Below are 22082 nucleotides of genomic sequence, written 5' to 3'. Positions count from 1 at the left end.
CTGGTAAAAGTTTCTGATATTGAATTTTTTCCTGTAGAACCTAGTCTTCTTGATTACAGAATTACCAATGTAGATGGAATCTCAAAATATTATACATCTCTTGGCCCTTAGGAAGATTCACTTGTGTATGTGCATTGCATCAGAAGGGGAAGGAAATGAGAACAGGACATTTCCTGTTCTTTCTTATGCTCCATATGGCATTTTAAATTTTTGAATCTCCTTTAGGACAATCAAATATGAGAGGAAAAAAAACCCTGAATTATATTGGTAGAATTTGAGACATTTTTATTCCACAAGTCTATATTCAAAATTTCCCCTCATGATACTAGATGAATCCCCAGGAAACAATGCTTCTTGTAATAATCCTCATATTTAGTAAGAATTATTGTCATCACTTAGCTTTTCTGGTCTCACTTTTTGTCATCTCTGAAATGGGATAATAATAACTTTTTTCTCTAACTTACAGGGTTATTTCAAGGTATAAAGGAACAAAAACATTTAGAAAATGCAAAACTTACAAATGTACAATAATGATTCATCTCTTTATTGAATACTGATGAAAACAATAATATTTAAAACCAACTTCTCTGGCTTTCCAACTCCTAGTCCCTATCCCAGACTATAGAATATTAAGACATGCACACAAGGTGAAAAGTAACAAAGGAAGGGACAATGGGGGAAGCAGGGAGAGCAGCTAGTAGGCCATTGCAATTATTCAGGAAAGAGACAATGGAGGCTTGGATGTAAGTGGTTGTGGTGGAGTTGGGAGGATATATAAATAATGTGGATCTATTTTGGAGGTAAATCTGAATGATTTGATAATCGGTTTTAGGTGAGATTTAGGAGGAAAAAAAAGTTAAAAGTGGCCCCTGGATTTTGAAGCTAAGCAACTAAAAGGATGAAATTGGCATTACCAGAGATGCAAAAGACTGTAGGCAGGAGTCTTCTCTATGAGAATTAGTTTTAGGCTATGTTAACTTCAAGGTGCCTGTTAAACACTAGATGGAGATGTTGAGTGGGTGGTCTGGAGTTGATGAATCTAGGCCAGAGATAGAAATGTGGAATTTGTCAGCATATAGATAACATTAAGCATCATAAAACTCAATGTTGTCACCTAGGAAGTAAGCATAGATACTCAAAGAGAAGAAACTCTAGCCAAACCCTGGGACATCCCAATGTTTCAAGGTTGGCAAGTTGAGATACAGTGACAGAAGAGTAACAAAAAAGATACTGAGAAGAAGCAAACAGCAAGGAAGTAAGAAAACCAGGAGAGTGTGGAGTCCCCAAAGACATGTGAAAAAAATGTTTCAAGGAAGAGGGAATGGTCAGCTGTGTTGATAAGGACTGAGCAATGGCTGTTGTATTCAGCTACGTGGAGTCCCTAGTTACAATGACAAGAACAGTTTTAATGTAGGGTGACTGTAAGGGTAAAAAGAAAAGCATCATGTTTGAATGCACATAGGAATGGTCCAACAGTTTGATAAAAACAAACAAACCAAAAAAAACACTGATACAGGAAAAAGACACAGTAAGTGCTAGATTAAGGGCCTTGAGCAGGCAAGAGAGAGGAGAATCACAGGAGGGTCAGCTTTCAGAGCACTGGAGTTCATTAAAAGGAACAGGAAGAGCCGGGCGCAGTGGCTCATGCCTGTAATCCCAGCACTTTGGGAGGCTGAGGCGGGCAGATCACAAGGTCAGGAGATCGAGACCATCCTGGCTAACACAGTGAAACCCCCATCTCTACTAAAAACACAAAAAATTAGCCAGGCGTGGTGGCGGGTGCCTGTAATCCCAGCTCCTTGGGAGGCTGAGGCAGGAGAATGGTGTGAACCCGGGAGGCGGAGCTTGCAGTGAGCCGAGATGGTGCCACTGTACTCCAGCCTGGGCGAGAGTGTGAGACTCCGTCTCAAAAAAAAATAAAAGGAACAGGAGGAAAGGCGGAATACTTTAGCTAGATGGAGGTAAAACCCTTCTGGTTTCTAAAAATTATTTTATTTTATTTTATTTTGTTTTATTTTTTAGAGATGAGATCTCACTATGTTACCCAGGCTGGTCTCAAACTCCTGGTAACAAGCAATTTTCCCACTTCAGCCTTCCAAAGTGTTGGGATTTCAGGCCTGAGCCACTGCACCCAGCCAAACCCTTCTGGTTTTTGTATGTTCTATATCTAGGGAAGGGAAGCAGGGCACTTCTTTTCTTTTCTTTATTTTTTTCACATAGGGTCTCACTCTGTTCCCCAGGCTGGAGTGCAGTAGCATAATCAGAGCTCAATGCAGCCTCAACGTCCTGGGCTCAAGTGATCCTCCCACCTCAGCCTCCCAAACTGCTGGGATTACAGGCATGAGCCACCATGCCTGACCAAACCAGGGTATTTCGTAAATAATAAAAATAAATGAGTTTTTCCCTTATTCCTCTCTTTCCCCACCTCTTACATCTAACCCATCAACTGTTCCTGTTCAAAACATATCTTAAGCCTGGCTACTTTTCACCACCTCCTTGTCATGTCCTCTCTGAGCTGCTGCCAGCTCTTGTCTGGATTCTTGCAACAGGTTCCTAAATCAGTAATTTCCCTGCCCTCACACTCACTTCCTCAAGAGTGGTCATTCAAAACATAAGTCAGATTTGGCCACTTCCATGCTAAAAATCCTCACGTGGCTTCCCATCTCATTATACCAGCCAGACAGCTGACACTGGCCTACTGTGCCCCATGTGATCTCACCTTTCTTGCCCCTGCAAATTCACTCACTCTCACTTCATTTAATGCATTACTCTTCAGTCACACTGGCTGCCTTCTGATTCTTCAAACATACAATCATTGTTCCTGCATCAAGGACTACATCTTGTTTTATCCTTGCCGTTCCTTTTGCATAGAATACTCTCCCATATGAATTTTGTGTGGCAGCCTCTATAGCCTCCATGAGATTCTTCATATCTCAGTTTAAATGTCACCTCCTTATAGAAGTCTTCCTGAACCACTGAATAACAAATAGCCATCTAGCCACTCCCTTTCTATCAGAAGAATTTTAATTCTCTGCACATTGCTATCTGCTATTTTCTTGTTGACTGCAATTTCTGATTTTGTTGTTTATCATCTACCTCCTCTTTATAAGTTCTATGAGAGCAGAAACTTGCCTCGTTGCCTAGTCTACTTCCCAGTGCCTACAGTGGTGCCTGGTACATGGGAGACACTCCATAAATATTTGCTGATTGAATGAATACCTTGCTGTTATTTATTTACTTCTGTTTTCAGGACTGAGACCAGATGGTCGAGATGCTACAGTCCAGCTGAGAAATGCTTGGGGCTCTCTCTACTGTAATTTGCAGCAAAAGAACCCTCAGCTGCCAACCTATATGGAACATCTGGCCCAATAGCAGATTCCTAACACCAGCTTTAGATAAGGCCTTAACAATGATGAAGAAGTTCCTCACACTTCCCCCTGATAATCCCCTGGGGCATAAAAGATATTACAGCTTAGGGCTTTAGTAACTGCCCAGGCAACAAAGTGTTTGATTTTTAGGCAAAAGCGCCCACCTCTGATTAATCCAAGCAAATGTTGGGCCTCCTAAATAGTCATTTTATAGGCTGAAACTTTTCCTACCAGTACTGCCAAGGCTGCAGACAGCTGTGGAACTCCTTCTAGAGCTAACATTCATGTGCCTCAACTCATATGTAGCCAACTGTAAACTGGTGCCAACTTCAAGTGCTCATTTTGTGTAAGGTAAAGATGTATTATTTCCATTTTACAGCTGAGGAAACTGAGTCTCAGAGAAGTTATAGGACTTGCTCTGGATCTGGTGACCCTGAATCTTTTATTCATGAGTACTTTCAACAGTGTTTGAAAGTGTCTGGTTTTCAGAAATGACCAAAGGTCACTTGAACCTAAGTGAAGCAAATTAAGTAGATTAAGTTTCCAACTAGTAAACCCCTACAAGATCTAGAAGGGGCCTTAGAGATTATCCAGGTTAATATGAAAACTTCAGAAAACCACATATGTACTCAGGATCCCACTTTTTTGGCTTTTATTTGTTTTAGGCAGATCTAGTTCATGCTAGGCAAACCTATCCTAACCTCTGCAGCACACACCTGGCACAGAGAGGGGACAGAGCTGAGAGACCAACTACTCCAATCTCCGCCCTTCTGCCAAGATGGCTTAAAGATATAAACACTCTGTGTTAGCATGTTTCAAGGGAGCAGCTTTTTCCATTGCTATATTAATGAGAAACAAAGGAGGAGGCGTGGAATCTCTTTGTTTTAGAAAACAATATCAATCCATTAGAAAACATACTAGATAATTACTATATGAGAGATGTGTAAAGACCTGGAGAAGTCAGTCATTTCCCTTGGTAGCTATTATGCTGTGGAGAGATGGCATCTGCACCATTCATAACTGTAGTGTACAAATTGGCACAGGGAGAAGGCCAACAGCAAGCTGTTCCAGGTAGACCAGATGTCTCGAAGGGAGGCTGTCTCTCTAGAAGTAAACACAATGTCTATTTCCTGTCACTTTCACTGTTGAATAATTAGCTATTTGGTATCTGGAATAATTATTGATAAATAGGGTAATCCTTTTAAAAAGAGCATCCCAACTGTTCTGTTCTCAGAAGGAAGAACTTTTTCAAAACACATTCTCCAAAGGCACTGTTTTTATCCCCTTTTCCCAATTATGAGTTGGTTTTGTGCTGCCAGATGTTGACTCGGAGATGAGGGAACGTGTCAGTGGCCACTGTCTTGGGGGAAAGGTAGAAAAGGTGAAGGGGGAAAATAACTGGAGAATCTAAGAAGGCCTTTGTTGCCATCATTAACAGTCAGTCCAAAGGAGGTTGAAGGATGCTGGGGAAGTAGATGGGTGGGGAGAGAGACAGATGTAAGCCATGAAGTCATACAGAGATCAGTACTTACTGGGGATGCTTAGCCAGCTTTGGTTGGGCTGTGAATCCAATGGGCATACGATTTGTTCATTCGACAAATATTTCTTAAGTTCCTTCTACATCTGGGGAAGTGGTCTAGGCATTTGGGATCCATCAGTGAAAAACAAAAACAAAACAAAAATCCCAGCCCTTGTGGAGCTCCAGTGGGAGATTCAGACCAAAAACAAAAAAACAAAAAAAAAAAGGAAAGAAATCCTAAAGATAAAAATAAATTATATAGTGTGCTAGTGGGTGATAAGTGCTATGGAAACAAGAAAAAAGAATAAAACAGTTAATAGGCACTTGGAGTCCAGGATGTGAGAGCCTTTTGCAATTTTAAATAGGCTTTTTAGAGGGGGATTTTTGGAAGTGGTATTGGTGCATAGATTTGACAGGGTGGAGAAGTCAGCCATGCAGATATTCCCAGAAAGAGCATTACAGGCTGAGGGAACAACCATTGCAAAGATCCTAAAGTGGGAAGATTACCTGTAGAGTTTGAAGAACAGCAAGGAGGCCAAAATTTCTGGAGCCCAGTGAGTGTATGTGTGTGTGTGAGGGAGGGGGGCCTCGGGGTGGGGGATGAGGAGGGACTGGGGAAAAAGGGGAGAGGGAAGTGGGCAGTAATAGTTGAGGTAAGAAAGATCAAAGGATAAGGGATGTAGGGTCTTGTTGGTCCTAGCAGGAGCGCAACTTTAGCTTGATGAGAATGCAGAGCTTTTGCATAGTTTACATCAGACAAGTAACATTATGTGATCTACGTTAAAACACACACACACACACACACACACATTTTTGTCTGGTATGTTGAGAATAGATTATGGCATAAAAATAAAAGATTTCTCTTCTAAACATATTGCCTTACTTATATGACAGGGTTGCTATGAGACTCTAATGCAAAAAAATGTTTTAAAAATTATAAAGCATAGTGCAGATCCAAACTATAATTATTTTACAAACCACAGAGTTCAAAAGCCAAGGTCCCTCCCACCTCTTCTGATCCTTGAGTAGTAACTGCATTCATGCAATTAAACTAGCCTATTTAAAAGAAGCTGCAGGAAAATTGATAACTATGTATTCAAAAAAATATAATTTTATGCTTGAGTTTTAAGTCAGTTAGATTTTGCAGATTGCTATTTATTTTATGTTCAGTTTTTGAAATAAATGCTTTAAAAAAACGCGTTAGTACTAGGCTTGAATACTGAAGACTTTAAATATAACAACAGACCAGGAGAGGAGCAGAAGTGTGGGAACTTTAAACCCATTTCTTAATCCCCTCGGAGAGCTAGACTGGAACACTGGCTGGATCTTCCAACATTTCTGGGGGTGCTCTCTGTTCTTTGCAGTGGCCCTGCCGCCAGGTGAACGCTGCTGGTGGGAGAGCACACACTTAGTGCGGCCAGCTGACCTTCACAGTCTGGGGGGAAATTTTAAAGGATTGTGGACAAGAGGCCTTGAGACTCCAAGAGGAAGAAGAAAAAGGGGCCCAATGAAGCCTGAGCTTCCCAGGAGGTAGAACTGAGTTAATGAACAGGGCTGATTATCCAAGGTAATCATGTAAAAGAGAAGGCTAGGAGGAGTTCTAGATGGCTGCAACTTGGAGTTTACTCTGCCTAAGGTGAGTGTTTATGTTTCTGTGTTTTTGCTTCTCAGGCAAGGTTTTGTTAGGTTTTGTTTTGTTTTTTTTCTTCCTTGTTCCCTTCTCCCACCGCTCAGTTTGCAAAAGCAGCTCGCTCTGCGTGCCAGACCCCATTCTAATCCTTCTCTTCCCTTAGATTCCGAGCCCGGTTAGAATTAGCCTCTGCATCACGGGCTCCTGGGACCTTCTGCTCTATGCTCCTCGAGGAGGGAGCAGCTGTGTTCATCCCCCTACCCGCAAATGCCTCCGGTTCTTATTTGGCCGACACTCCCGCGGTGCTGCTGTCCAAAGACACACCTTCCCAGCCAGCCCAGTGGTCACGTAACGCCCCAGCGGTTCGGGAGAAGCAGTGGGAACTCTGCGCTCCCCCAATCGAGCCCGCTGCGCCGGGCATCTCCCTTCCCTTCCCCTTGACAAACGACCCAGCCTCTATCATCCCTGCTCCTTCCGATCGCTAGTTTTGTTTACGGAGCAAACCGAGGCTTTGGGCAACCTGCGGTTGCACGGTTCTCCTTCGGCTTGGGGAGGGAGGGGTAGCGTTCACAGTTCTCCAGTGTGCCATAGACTGTTAGACCAGATCCTTCAGATCTGGAGGCACACGCAGTGGGTGACAGGAGAGTGCCCCCTCCCCCTGGACTGGTGGGGGTGGGGAGAGGAGCAGGGACTCGGCTTGGAGAAGGAGGCAGGGAGGCAGCTGCAGTGCTGCGAGGGGTGCGTGCGCGTGTGCCCAGCTCGCCTGCTGTCTCCAGTCTCCCGGCTCCGTCTGCGCTCCTTGGTGCGCGGGGCACGGGGGTCCGAGGGCCGGGAAGCCAGAGCAGCGCCTCTCGCCCGGGCCTCGCTTTCTCTAGACGCCCGGCAGTCCCCGGGGCCAGAGCGCACGGGGCGGGGCGCGAGACCCGGGCCGCGCTCCCAGCCCCCGCCTCTTGCGCCCTGCCTGGCTCCCTCTCCATTGAGTTTTCCTGCCGCGGGTGCTCATCAATGGTCCTGCTCGGGGATGCACACGCAGCTCGCGGCCGGAGGGTGGTAGCAGCCGCCGCCTCCAGGTGCAGGTTCTCTCCGGCCCCCGCCGCCACCCGCTGTCGCCGCGACTGGAGCCCCGGGCGCACTGAGGTCTTGGCCATGGGGCTGCGGAGGCTGCTGTTGTTGCTGGCGTGAGAAGGGGCGACGGAGTTGTCGCGCTCGGGGGTCCCCAGCTGCCTGCATGGATGTCTTCAGCTTTGTGAAGATTGCAAAGCTTTCGAGGTAGGGGCTGCGCGGGTTCCGTTTGCACCTAGGGCCGCTGCCGCGGGCAACTTGGTGCCTTATTTTTCGGGAGGCTGGGTAGAGGCAAAAGCCGGAAAGCGCGACGGGGCTTAAGACTGAAACGAAGTGGCCGGGGGCTGCCACATTCAACTTATTTCTCACTGGCTGCTGAGGCTTGTGTAGCCACGGGTGTAGACCACACACAGAGAGGTACATACATGCCCTCACCAACACACCGATATTCACAACCATTTGTTTTCCCTAAGGAAAAGCCCCAGTGGTGCTTGGGGTCCCATGTATCATTCAGGGCTAAGAGAAGGTGGTTGTAATTGCTACTGCTAGGGAAACCCAGAAGTGCTTGGAGCTTGGGTGCCTGCCTTCCAAGCTGCAGAGACCAAAAGTGCCGCCTTCCCCCCACTCCTAAATTACACCTCCACACCTCCACAGAGTTAGCGCCTAGGTTGACCAGGTGCTCCCAATGGTAACCTAAATGATGAGGTCATGGAGATAGAAGAGAAAGACTTTCAGCCTTTTTCTTTGTGTGTGTGTGTGACTATATTCTTAAGCCTCGAAAGATTTAGAAATTTTCTTCTAAGTGGCCATGTTGTTAAAACAGTAGCTAAAACTAAATCATCGATTCGGATATTTTTGCGTAGTACTGATAAAGGAGGAACATTTCCACGCTTGGGCCGCCTAGGTGTTGCCTGGCCAGAGCACTCCTCGAGGTCTTCTGCCTGCTTATGCTTCCAAAGTGTTCGTTTGAGCCACAGAGTAAGGTCTGTGCTTCTTGCTATGTGACATTAACTGGGAAGAGCCCGATAGGAGCAGTCTTAGAAAACCATGCCCAACCTTCTCTGCCCCTGGAGCTCTTTATAGCAGCTACCACCAGGACGTAGGAGGTAGACAGTTGGGTTTTTCCAGGATGTAGCTTAAAAACTTACTTGCAATATGGACAGAACAATCCCAGGTTTTCCTTCAGTTCTGAGTGTCAGAGTGAGATGCGTTGATTGCATCAGGCAGGGATGAGCAGCTTCCAATCGTCCAAGGTAGAAACGTATGTTGACTTTGCTTTGTTAAATTACATTTAGACCACTTCAGAAACGTTATGTTTGGATGTTGCCATTCTGTTTGACATCTACAGTCTTTGTTCTGCCTGCCCATCTCCACCTTCCCTTTCTACTAACATGGGCCGGTCTTCATGCCACTAGCAGATTTCCCCAGGGAGAAAGGCCCAGTGCAACTTACTCTAAGTAGACTGGAGATACACCATTGATAGGTCAATACCTTCGTCTTAGAGCAGCTCAAGAAGAGGTGTTGTCCTACAGATCAGAAGACTGATGTGTTAAGCAGTGGATGATTGTGGTGTGGCAAATTATTTGCTTTCAAGCTGATCTCATAGAGGGCCATTGCTTCACACCACTATTCTATTAACTTCCTGCATGCTTCTGCCTAGGGCTAGTTTCTAAACAGCTGTCAAATAATGAACCATGGTTGGGAAGCAGCTGTGGGCAAGTTTAGAGACTGAGTGGAACCCTCTGTGTGATGGACAGAGCTACTGCTAAAGGGAAAGGGAAGTTCAACCAATAGTATAGTTCAAAGTAACCAGGATACTTTTTGGTGGCCTCAGATGCTAAAAACAGTTTAACAAAACATCTACAGCCTTGGTTTAGTCCTTAAACTTAGTAAGTTTGGAGAAGACAGTGTCAGGTGTCAGTGAAAAGATGTTTCATATTCTTTTTACTAAATTCTAGGATGCCTACATGATATTCACAAATTTGAGTTTTTGCAAAACTCAAGGTTGTGGGGAGAGTGGTATCTTATTTTAAAGAGTTTAAAATTTAGTAAATGAGTGTGAGTTTCACTTTCTATCCTTAATGTGATCCAGTAGAGTGTTTATTCTAAAGACAGAAGGTGCAAATGTTCTGAGCTGATGTGCCGATTAAGAAATCTTCCATCCATATAATTCTTCTTTTTCCTTAGTGTGAGCTCAAGGATGGTCCCCAAGCTGAGATAGAAATACCTTTAGAGGGTCATCAGCACGTAAAAACACATGTTTGCAGTTGCTTGTTTCTGCCTTGGGAGGAAGAAAGTCTTGTATGCGTTTTAAACACTGTTACAGAAATCAAGTTCTTTTCTCAAAGGTGAAGTATAAAAGTGCTTATACTGCAGGATTTTCCTGATTTCAGAATGGATAATCTTCCTAAAGGATTTAGCTTTGATCAGCATGGTTACTTGAGTGCTTAAAATTCTCTTGGTTTAGAGGCAAACACATGTAGTTACCCTGGGTCCTGGCCTTGCCTTTGGTTCCTACAAACTCGAGTTTCTAGATGTTAATTCAGAAGGCATATCTTGGAAGTGATATTTGCTTAGTGTCCTATCTGTGAGTACAGACAGTATAATTACAGAGAATTCCAAGAGAATATTAATCGACCCTGGAATAAATAAATTGCATATTTTGACTTTTTAGAGTGTCTACATTTAACTATTTGTTTCCAGACTCTATGCCCTTTTAATCGTGGGAAAAATCAGAATTCACATTGCCCCTCAATAACCCATTACCATTAAAACAAATTGTTGCCAAGTGTTAGAATTGCTGGCAAGTAGTTGGGACCCTTTACATCATCAGTAAGAGTTATGACCCTTGATTGCATCCTTCGTGGGTGGCACAGTGTGTCATGGTTCTATCCGAAGATGGTTTTTTCCGTTCTTCTAATTTTCTGGTTCTTAAACTGCTTGATAGTTTACATGCAGTTTTACTTCACTGTTTCCTTGGTAACAGTTCTATATCATTTTCCATCCTTGTAGATGAGAGCATTACAGATGATTGCTTTATAAACCAGTAATAGTATAAAAACAGGCATATATTTTTATTGTTACTGCTCTTTGCATTGACTATTTTATTTGTAAAGCAGATGCACTCTTTCAAATGTTTATAGAAGAATGCAGCCCAGTAGAAAAACATATGATTATGCCCCTTTTGCCTGAGGGAGATGATTTGAGATCCAAAACTCATAGGGATGTTACTAAATTGAGTGATATGTTCATAGATAGAGTCCCTGATTTGACTTCTTTTCTTTAAGCAAAATGGTAAACTTGATGATAATGATTGAGTCCCCACTGTTGATATGATGATTTCTTACAGTAGTAGGTAAATTTGGGGGATGCTTTATTTTGCATTTTCTTGTAGTTGCATGGGTTATTTTGTGGTATATAGCAGTGACTAACATCTGTCATAATAAAGAATACTAATTTTCTTACAAGTATCTTGAGGAAAAATATAAAATACATATGTATAGTTTCCTTAGATTTTTATGTCAAATCCATTTAGATACTACTAAACTTCTGTCTTTTACCTTTATCTTATTCAGAATTAAATATTTTCCAGGGAAAAGGGGAAGTTAAAGAAGTAGTGCAAAAGGTCAGGGTTTTCCCGTATCTGCTATTTTTACTGAGTAATTGTATTAATATTGCTGATAACAGTGAGCTCTGGAGGCTAGCAATGAAAAACCCCCAAAGACTCTGGATTTGAATTTTATTAAAAATGCTACTTGCTCATCTTCTGAGTCCTTTCTAAGTTCTGCTGATTTTTGTGGCTGTCAGGAGGTGAAATGATGAACAGTTTCGTAACAGAACTAGATTCCTGTTTTAGGAATATTTAACTCTAGTTTCCCAAGGGTTGCTAGTTTGAAGCTGTGAAAGTCTAGTCGCTCACAGTTCTGGGAAGAAGGCGTCTAGGTCAGGCTTTGTTCCATTCCAAGCATCTCTCTCTCTCTCTCTCTCCCTCTCTCTCTCTCTCTCTCTCTCTCTCTCTCTCTCTCTCACTCCCTCCCTCCCTCTCTCTCTCTCTCACTCATTGTCTGGGGCAAGCAAGTTTCACCTTCTTGCTATCAGAACTTGGTATAGACTGACAGCTGCGGTGAAACTTACTTGTACTTTAAATGCATGACCTGGAAAGTCTCACTTTCTGCTTATGGTCCTTCCAGCTGTTCATTCTCTCCCTTTACATACACATACATTGTTCAACTTTAGTCTTTTTTATTTCATTTGAGGTAAACCATGGAAGTTTAGCTGTAAGAGAATATACATTATTGGTGAACTAGAAATGTATCTTTAAGGAATGAACTTGAAACCACTGGTTTCACACTTGGCTCAGTAAGAAAACTCAAGACCGTTTAAAACCTTTGTTGAAGCATACCGTCCTGAAATCTACCGCCGTTACCATCAAATGATCTTGAATCTTGAAAGCTAATCATAGCAGGAAAAGAACATCATGAATAGGCTAAAACAGGGGTTGGCACATTGTGGCCTATGAGCCAAATCTGGCTTGCTGACTGTCATGGCATAGCCTGTGAGCAAAATATAGTTTCTTTATTTTCAAATGGTTCAAAAATATCAAAAAAAGAATAATATGAAATTAAAATTTCAGTGTCCATAAATAAAATTTTATTGGAACACGTATCCATTCATGTATGTATTATCTATGGCTGCATTTGCCTGACAACAGCAAAGTTAAATAGATGCCACAGAGACCTTATGGCCCACAAAGCCTAAAATGTTTACTCTCTGGCTCTTTACAGAAAAAGTTAACTGACCCCTGCCTGGGTTAAACAATGCCTTTTCCTGTTTTCTCTTCTTTATCATTATCAGCACACATGTGGACACACGCATGTCAAATTGAGTATATTATAATAAATACTTGAATTCACTAATGCACATTACCAATTAATATAGACCTTATCTTTATTGAAACTTCTGATCTCAAATTACTTCTTGAACTGTTGGAAACTGACCATTAGAAGTGGACATAATTGTTCTACTAATTTGTTGCACTTGGAAAAAGTATGCATGCTTATTCTTTGGTCACTAAGTTGACCTGATATTTTTGGGGAGCTGGAGAGTTGCTTGTTAGGGTGATGTTTGCCTTCCATAAACATCCAGTTCAAAATGGATGGAAAAAGATTGGGTGATACTACTTGTATAGCCTCAACCAATGTGTGCTGATGAACTGATAATCAAGTCAACGGGAGAATGCCTAGTATTTCCTTACAGTACACTTGAGCCATCTGGTCCTAATGGCTAATGACCTTCACTAATCTGTTTCCAAATGGAAATAAAAGTAGATAAGTGGATTTAGTTGTAGTCAGAGGAATGGAGGTAGGCTGTATCAATTTGGAGTTGAGTTGAATCTAACTTTCCTATAATTTGACTGAGAGCATTGTAATGAAAAACCATAGACTACCTTTAGTTCTTTACAGCAAAAACATATATCAAAAGTATGCTGCCTTGCTTCTGAGTAATTTAGGTCATTATGTGCTTAAGCTCTGAAAATTATCTTGAAGAAATCTAAGCCTTAGTTTTAGATAACAAAGTTAACATTCCCATTTTTTTTTCCTGGCAAAGAGATGAGAAGGGTTTTCTGCCAGAACTGTTCTTTCAGAAGTATATTTTCAAGTATGGTTTACAGAATTTGGCATAAGATAAATAGTCTATACTAAATAATTAGTGAGCGAAGTCATATACAATTCATTCAACATTTGTTGCAAACAAATTGTCATATTTGTTTAGCTGAACAATTTCTGTGTCAGTACTTCTTTATTGAATATAAAGGAATACAATGCACATGTTAAAAGTAAATAGCCTGCTCTTGGACTTGGTCTCAGAGAATAAACTTTTATTTCTGTTTTTACATTTGAAATTATATATATGTGTGTATATGTATATGTGTGTGTGTATATATATATATATGATTGATGGTTAAAAAGTCATCAACTTGTGTGTCTAAGGAGTTTCTGTTTTACTGCTTTAAGCTCAACAAGCAAAGTTATGATGATATTGAAATGGGTTTTTATAGATGTCAGTAAGTTTTTATTTTAGAAAGCCTTTTTTGAATGCTAGGAAAACACAATCATTTCTATGAAAGAAATGTTTCCAAAGTTTGAAAATGAAAAGTAATTTCCCTGCAATTACAATTTACTATAGGGTTTTAATTTTTATTTTGGTAATTTTTTATAGGCTTCACAAGTTTTACGAGATTTGCTTAATTGAAAATAATACATGATTACTTGACAAAAATTAGGTTCAAAGAAAGCAATAGGCAAAAGTTCATAAAATTAATGGTAAAATTTTCCCAGTGAATGTAGGAATTAGTGTATTTTTCTATTGAACTGGCACAGCTATTTATCTGGTCAGTTACTGGTGTGGGGGAGAACACACGCCATCTGGCTAATTCAACATTGGATCACATACTGACCGTGGTGATTTTACAATGATTCCTGTAACTGGAGTCCTGGATATTTGTCTCTTCTGAAATTCATGATCCAAGTTACCAGTCTTTTCCCTAGTACAGGAGCGGTTAGCAGTCTCAGCTATACAGTGGTGGAGTCTGGAATTAGTTTTGGTGTAAATCCCAGACATGCCCAACTGAACTGTGGCTCAGGGTAATGTCCTACTTCATGGCCTAGGGCCTGGGCTGGCAAACTATAACCTATCTGATGTGTTTACTTATTTTAGAAAGCTTTATGACCATTTTTATAAATAAAGTTTTATTTAAACAAAGCCATGCCCTTTTGTTTGTATACTATGGCTGCTCTTGAGAGAGTTGGATAGCTGTGACAGAAACCACATGGCTTGCAAAGCCTAAAATATTTATTCTCTGCCCTTTACATGGGTATTTTACTGTTCTTCTTTGATCTCTCTGCCCAGTACTCAAATTTCCCTTTGGGGCAGTCTGGGTGTCAGCCTTCTTTGCTAGCCGGGGGAAGGATAGATATGGTTGGAGGTTCACCCTTGCCAGCCCCACTCTGGGGTACTTAAACTGTCAGCACTTACAATACCATTTGTAGGTTAACTTAGAAGCTTTGTAATGTGCAAATTGGATCCTCCCTGTCCCCTCCGTCTATATACTTTTGAGGACAAAATCCATATTCTTTATCTTTACCCTTTTGGGTTTGGCCCAATTCACTTGGTTCCTTTGAGAACCATATTTCTCTGTACTTATTATTCCTCCTTTCCAGCCTTAATTTCCTACTCAACACCAAACACACATCTGTATACACACACACTCACACACACACAGACACACACACATGTCTACCCCTAACCATGTTGAATTTTTTAGAAGTCCTAAAAAGTGCCACACTCTGAGCCTTTGTATAAACTCTTCATTTTGTCTGGAACAATCTTTATCTTGCCTCTTTTACACCTGGAAAATTCCCGTCTGTCTTTTATGTTTCAGCTTTTAATCTAAGGTTGTTCCATGTCACCTTCTCCAACCTCCCAATCCTGGGTGAAATAGCTTGACTGACATCTTTTATTGGTGAAGATAATTTCACTGCTTTAACAGATTAACTCCTCAATTTTTGTGGCCGATCTCTTGTTTGCTTGATGCACAAAACAGGTATACCTGATGGTGTGGGGGAGCTCTGCTATGCTCAGTCATTCTGAGAACCTGTAAGATAGGACTCTCTCATCTTCAGTATGCTATCCAAGATTTCCTGCACATCAGTGTTCAGCTGACAGATGAGGGGAGAGAATGGTAGAAGATTGAGTGAGAGGTTTTTAAGGGCCATGCCCAGAATTGAAGTATACCTCTCTACCCTAATTCCATTAGGCAGAACTCTGACCCTATGTCACTGTGAGGCAAGCTGGGAAGTTTAGTGCAACTGTGTACCCTATCTGTGCTGGACATCTCGTGCCCTGCTCTTTTCATAACATTTCTTCATTATGTGATAGATTGCAATTTTGTTCCCAATTCTTAAATCTTCCCTGAATCCAAGCCTTTTCCATGTGACATTATAGTTCTACCTCCTAGAGGTGGAGGTACTTCTTTGCCCCATTGCTGTTGGACTTGGCCAAGTGACTTGTTTTGACCAGTGGAATAGGGACAGAAGTCACAGGGTATCTGTTTTGGTACAAGTTTTTGGTAGGAGAATGCCTTTGAGGTATTGTACATTGCTAAAAAAAAGAATGTAAAAAGCAAAAAGCTCTTAACGTTGCTATATGAACTGCCTAGTTTAACCTGTTGGTCCTAGAAGCTTGATTCACATGGACCGGCACCATCAGGCAAACCTGTGAGCATGAAAACAGATGCTTATTCTTGTATGACAGTGTGTTATGCAGCATTGTTGTGGCAACAGCTGACTGGTATAGATTGTATTATAATTGAATCCGGTTTTGATCTGTGTCTCATTTATGAACTCTTCAAGGGCAAGTACCCTTGTATTAAACCTTCTTGGTTTGTAGTAGATAAAGGGATACCTTGTTTCATTGCACTTTGGTTTATTGGTGCTTTACAGATACTGCACTTTTTACAAATTGAAGGCTTGTGCCAACTCCACATCAAGCAAGTCTATCAGCACCGTTTTTTCAACAGCATGTGCTCATATTTTCATTATTATTATTATATCTGTTATGGTGATGTGTGATCGGTAATCTTTGATGTTACTATTGGAATTGTTTTGGGCTGTCATGAACCACACATACAAGATGGCAAACTTAATTGATAAATGTTGTGTGTGTTCTGACTGCTGTACCAACTAGCCATTCCCCCATGTCTCTCCCTTTCCTCAGGCTCCCCTATTCTTTGAGACATAACAATATTGAAATCAGGCCAATTAATAACCTTACAGTAGCCTGCAAGTATTCAAGCGAAAGGAAGAGTTGCACATCTCTCACTTCAAATCGAAAGCCAGAAATAATTAAGTTTGGTATGGAAGGCATGTTGAAAGCTGAGATAGGCCAAAAACTAGACTTCTTGTGCCAAACAGTTCACCAAGCTGTGAATACAAAGGAAAAGCTCTTGAAGGAAATTAAAAGTGCTACTCCAGGAAACACACAATTGATAAGACAGTGAAACAGCCTTATTACTGATATGGAGAAAGTTTGAGTGGTCTGGATAGAAAATCAAACCAGCCACAACATTCTGTTAAGCCAAAGCCTAATCCAGAGCAAGACTCTAACTCTTAAATTCTGTGAAGGCTGAGAAAAGTGAGGAAGCTGCAGATAAAACATTTGAAGCTAGCAGGGATTGGTTTGTGAGGCTTAAGGAAAGAAGCTGTCTCCATGACATGAAAGTACAAGGTAAAGCAGCAAGTGCTAACGGAGAAGCTGCAGCAAATCATCCAGAAGACCTAGCTAAGATCACTGATAAAGATGACTACACTAAACCACAGATTTTCAGTGTAGACTAACCTTTAATTGGAAGAAGATGCCATCTAGGACTTTCATAGCTAGAGAAGAAAAGTCAATGTCTGGCTTCAAAGCTTGAAAGGACAGGCTGACTCTCTTTTTTGGGGCGAATGCAGCTGGTGACTTTAAGTTAAAGCTAATGCTCATTTGCCATTCCAAAACTTCTAGCACCCTTAAGAATTATGCTAAATCTACTCTGCTTGTGCTCTAGAAATGGAACAACAAAGCCTGGATGACATTGCGTCTGTTTACAGCATGGTTTACTGAATATTTTAAGCCCACTCTTGAGACTTATGTTCAGGAAAAATAGATTCCTTTCAAAATATTACTGCCCATTGACAATGTACGTGGCCACCCAAGTGCTCTGAGGGAGATGTACAAGGAGACTAATATTGTTTTCATGCCTATTAACACAACATCTGTTCTGCAGCCCAATCATCAATGAGTAATTTTGACTTCCAAGTCTCATTATTTAAGGAATTTGGCTGGTCTGAAGGTAGTGAGTTATCTCAATTGATTGTTCACAGTCAGTTATAGGTTGAACTTCTTGTTCTACTCTTTTCTACATTCTCACTACTACACTTGACTAGTTTTTAAAAAAGAAATATATTTTGTACATTTATAGCTGCTATAGAGAGTGATTCTTCTGATGAATTTGGGCAAAGTAAATGGCAAACCTTCTGGAAAGGATTCACCATTCTAGATGCCATTAAGAACATTCATGATTTATGGGAGGATGTCAAAATATCATTAACAGGAGTTTAGAAGAAGTTGATTCCAACCCTCATAGATGACTTTGACGGGTTCAAGACTTCAGTGCAGGAAGTAACTGCAGATGTTGTGGAAATAGCAAGAGAGCTAGACTTAGTGGAGCCTTAAGATGGGCCTGAACTGCTGCAATCTCATCATCAAACTTGAATGGATTAAGGGTTGCTTCTTATGGATGAGCAAATAAAGTGGTTTATTGAGATAGGTTCTACTCGTGGTGAAGGTGCTGTGAGCATTGTTGAAATAAAAACAATGAATTTAGAATATGACATAAACTTAGTTGATAAAGAAGCAGCAGGGTGTGAGAACATTGACTCCAATTTTGAAAGAAGTTCTGTGAGTAACATGCTATCAAACAGCATCACATGCTACAGAGAAATCTTTCACGAAAGAAGAGTCAGTCGATGCAGTAAACTTCATTGTTGTCTTGTTTTAAAACATTGCCACAGCCACCCCAGCCTTCAGCAACCACCACCTTGATGACTCAGCACCCACCAACATGGAGGCAAGACCCTCCATCAGCAGAAATATGACGACCCACTAAAGGCTTAGATGATCATTAGCATATTTTTAACAATAAAGTATTTATAAACTAAGGTATGCACATTGTTCTTTTAGACATAATGCTATTTCACACTTAATAAACTACAATATAGTATAAATATAACTTTCATATGCACTGGGAAACCAAAAAATTTATGTGACTCATTTTATTGTAATAGTAGCTTTATTGCAGTAGTCTGGAACCACATCTGCAATATCTCTGAGGTATGTCTGTACTGAGTAAGTATTTGGTGAATTGTGAATAAATCAGAGTGAAACCATACTGTATTCCACATGATGTCAAATACTGATTATCACAGGTATGCCTACTTCCGTATGTCATTTATCAGATTGCACTGCTCCTTCTGATTTTTAGGACCTGCTGTTACTACTTATTTATTGTAGCCATTTTATCCTTGGCAGTGAACTGTTCCCTACCTCTACAGCTTGGGACCCAGCCCTATATCTGGGCCCATATCCTCTCATTCTCATATTTCTTTTCTTTCCTTTCCTTCTAGTCCTAAAAGTCCTAGTCTTCTCTAATTATATACATTTTGTCTTTAGTGCCAGGAGAGAATTGTAGATAATATTGTAAAATAGATATAAAGTCTAAAGAAAATAGAAGGCTAAGTGATATCATTGCTGATAGAATTTCAAGTATTTATATATCTTTTCTTTATATGTTCAATAGCTTTAAAACTTTTTACAATAAAAGCATCCTACTTTTACAATCAGAAAAAAAATCTTTAAGTATTGTAAAATACTTAAAGATTTGATCATGGGAGGGTTTTTTTTTTTTTTTTTTTTGTACTTAAATGTGATATTAAAGAACCTATGATCAGGTATTTTGCATACACTATATAGGGAAAGTGAAGTTTTAAAAAACCCCAAAGTGAAATACTATACTAAGTGAAAGGCATTGTCTTGCTAAAATATATATATTTGACCTAGAGTTAGTTTTTATATCACTCTTTTGAAATACCACACTGAATGAACAAATTTTAAGAAAAGGGTCTATGAGAACTTTGCTTAAAAATTAAAATATAGCACTACCTGTGAAAAAGCAGAAGGAAATGCTCTATGCGGTGATATAGAAAGATCTCTGAATACATTTATTGTTAAGTGAAAATGTAAGGTAAAAAAACGCTTTAAAAAGATGAGGGAGATGGAACATATAATTTTTCTTGTGTTTGCATAAAAATGGCTGGAAGGATACACAAATAATAACATTACTTAACTCTGTAAAGTGGTAGTTCAGAGGGTTATACATGAGGGGGTGGGGTACACAAGGACATGAGTGGTTCTCCATGTACCATCCACATTTTATATTTTTATTTTATTTTTATTTGAAATGCTAGGTATGTATTATCAAGTAAAAAATAAACTTGAATTTCAAAAATGCTAAAAGAATACCCATATAAATTCAAGGGTCCAAACGACAATACCCACAAATTCTTCAAATATTTTTCTGATTGTAAAAGTGGACACTTTTATTGTAAAAAGTTTCGAATATATAGAATGTATTTAAAAACATTCTTTTGTTTGTTTGTTTGTTTGTTTTTGAGACGGAGACTTGCTGTGTCCCCCAGGCTGGAGTGCAGTGGCATGATCTCGGCTCACTGCAAGCTCCGCTTCCCGTGTTCAAGCGATTCTCCTGCCTCAGCCTCTCGAGTAGCTGGGACTACAGGTGCCCGCCACCTCGCCCGGCTAATTTTTTGTATTTTTAGTAGGGACGGGGTTTCACCGTATTAGCCAGGATGGTCTCGATCTCCTGACCTCGTGATCCACCCGCCTCGGCCTCCCAAAGCGCTGGGATTACAGGCGTCAGCTTAAAAAGATATATAAATGTTTAAAATTCTATCGGTAATGATATAGTCAGTTAGCCTTCTATTTTCTTTAAATTTTGTAACCATTTTACAGTTAACATAAATACACTATTCTATCCTTAAGTTTTTACGAAATATTTTGTTCCCATATCATTAAACCTTCTTTATAAATATAAAATTAACAGCTACATGTACCACAGTTTACTTAATGGTTTCCTATTTATTAACATTTAGATTGTTTCCAGTGTTTTGCTTTAGATAACAATGTGATGAATATGTTTACACCTAAGTCTTTGGATTTCATGGGCAGAGTTTTTTCTTATGACATTAAAAATAGTATACTGAGTATTTCAAAACCCATAAAAGACAGGAGGTAATCTGAGGTGCCATTAAAATGATATTTAAATTTTATGCTAAAGTTGTGGGCATTCTACTTCCTCAAAGGTATTGAAGTTGACAAGCAGCATTTGTCACAGGAGTTAACCTAGTGACAAGACTTGAAGTACTTAGTGATGGGGAAAGCTTGAGTAATGGTATTTGGAACTTCAGGTGGATTTGAGCAAGTTGGGCCTTTGTCTCCTTATTTGTAAAATAGGAAAATTATGCAATATTCCCTCTAAGGTTAATTATATTTCAACAATTCCATTGTTTTACCACATAATGGGCAAATTCAAAAAAATTCATCTATGAGAACCTAGATTAAAATAGCTTGCAACACTATGCAGCTGTAAGAATAAAGAACAAGGAAACACTTTATGCAGTGATATATAATGATCTCCAGGACATATTTATTAAGTGAAAATAGTAAGACTCACAAAAGTAAATGTGCTTATATTTACATAAAAATACCAAAAGGATATATAAGAAACTAATAAAAATGGTATCAGAATGGGGGGTAAGGGAGAAGAAAATCTATTTAGACAACAGAAAGAAGATTGGGTAAATATGATTTCCCAAAATGTGATAAAATGTTGAAAAATCAACCCCGGAGAAAATATAAATTGCTAACTCAGACAGTTCTAACCTGAATTTCTTAGTTTTCTCTATTGTGAATGAATGAAACATAAGAGATAGTTTAATATATTAAGGATATATATTGTACAAGTACAATAGAAATTTCAGATCTATAAAATTTTAATAACTTTTACTAGCAAATTAAGATAAAGCTGGAAGATCATATCATTATAAAAATGATCTGTTACTTTTTGCATAGAATTTAGTATTCTGAAGCAATTTTTTTTTCGTTTTTTATATCAAGATAAGGTTTTCTCTGATGGAGATATAAACAGAAAAATATTTTTATGTTCCCCACTTTTCAACCAGGAAAGCTTATAAGTTTTTTCAACTTAAATTTTATTAATTGTTGACAGCAGTCTTCAAAATCTTATCCTCTGATGATCTTCTATTCACTAAAGGGGACAACTTGATGTTTTCTAGAGAACCACATTCCGGGGATAATTTGATTATGATGCCATTAGTTCATAATTTGGCTTTCCGGTTGAGATCACGTTAACAGGCTGAAGAATAGAGTGTTATTTAAGTAAGTTGATGAAACACACATAGGAGGCAATAAAGCATCTAATCCTTCTCTACTGGTTAGTGCTTTACTTTTTCTCCCTTTCATGCCGATGTGGTCATGTAAACTCCATAAATTTCATGTATCTAGAATATAGTGATGTGTTAAAAAGGCTAGCTATTATAGGTATATGTGCTAACATTTTTTAAAGATCATCTGAATGCAAGAACATATATGCATAACACTATGCTGTACATAATTCATAGTTTTATTGCTGGCCTACAAGTCATTTTAGATTTTTTGCTGTGTCCTAGAGTTGGCAAACCATAGCCTGTGGGCCAAATTCATTCAGTTTCCTGTGTTTGTGTTAAGCTAAGAATGGTTTTTACATTTTTAAGTGGTTCCCAAAAATCAAGAGGAGAATAATATTTCATGACACGTGAAAATTATATGAAAT

General features: G+C 39.8%; 1 protein-coding gene across 6 annotated transcripts in view; it reads left to right on the top strand.

The window, feature by feature from the left end:
* Positions 1–6171: 6171 nt before the first annotated feature.
* FRMPD4 (FERM and PDZ domain containing 4) overlaps positions 6172–22082 on the top strand; it is a 596660-nt gene continuing 580749 nt past the window's right edge. For 2 of the 6 annotated variants that reach the window (XM_007991026.3, XM_037986344.2), the window contains exon 1: positions 7236–7786. In XM_007991026.3, coding sequence (XP_007989217.1) covers positions 7746–7786 — 41 coding nt within the window. In that variant the 5' untranslated portion in view covers positions 7236–7745. Of the gene's footprint in view, positions 6524–7228; positions 7787–22082 lie in introns of those variants that run through there. The other 4 variants (XM_037986343.2, XM_007991027.3, XM_007991030.3 and 1 more) reach the window with 4 other exon arrangements.

This window comes from Chlorocebus sabaeus, chromosome X (genome assembly GCF_047675955.1).
Source record: "Chlorocebus sabaeus isolate Y175 chromosome X, mChlSab1.0.hap1, whole genome shotgun sequence".
NCBI lineage: Eukaryota > Metazoa > Chordata > Mammalia > Primates > Cercopithecidae > Chlorocebus > Chlorocebus sabaeus.
This window is presented reverse-complemented; position numbering and strand designations above follow the sequence as displayed.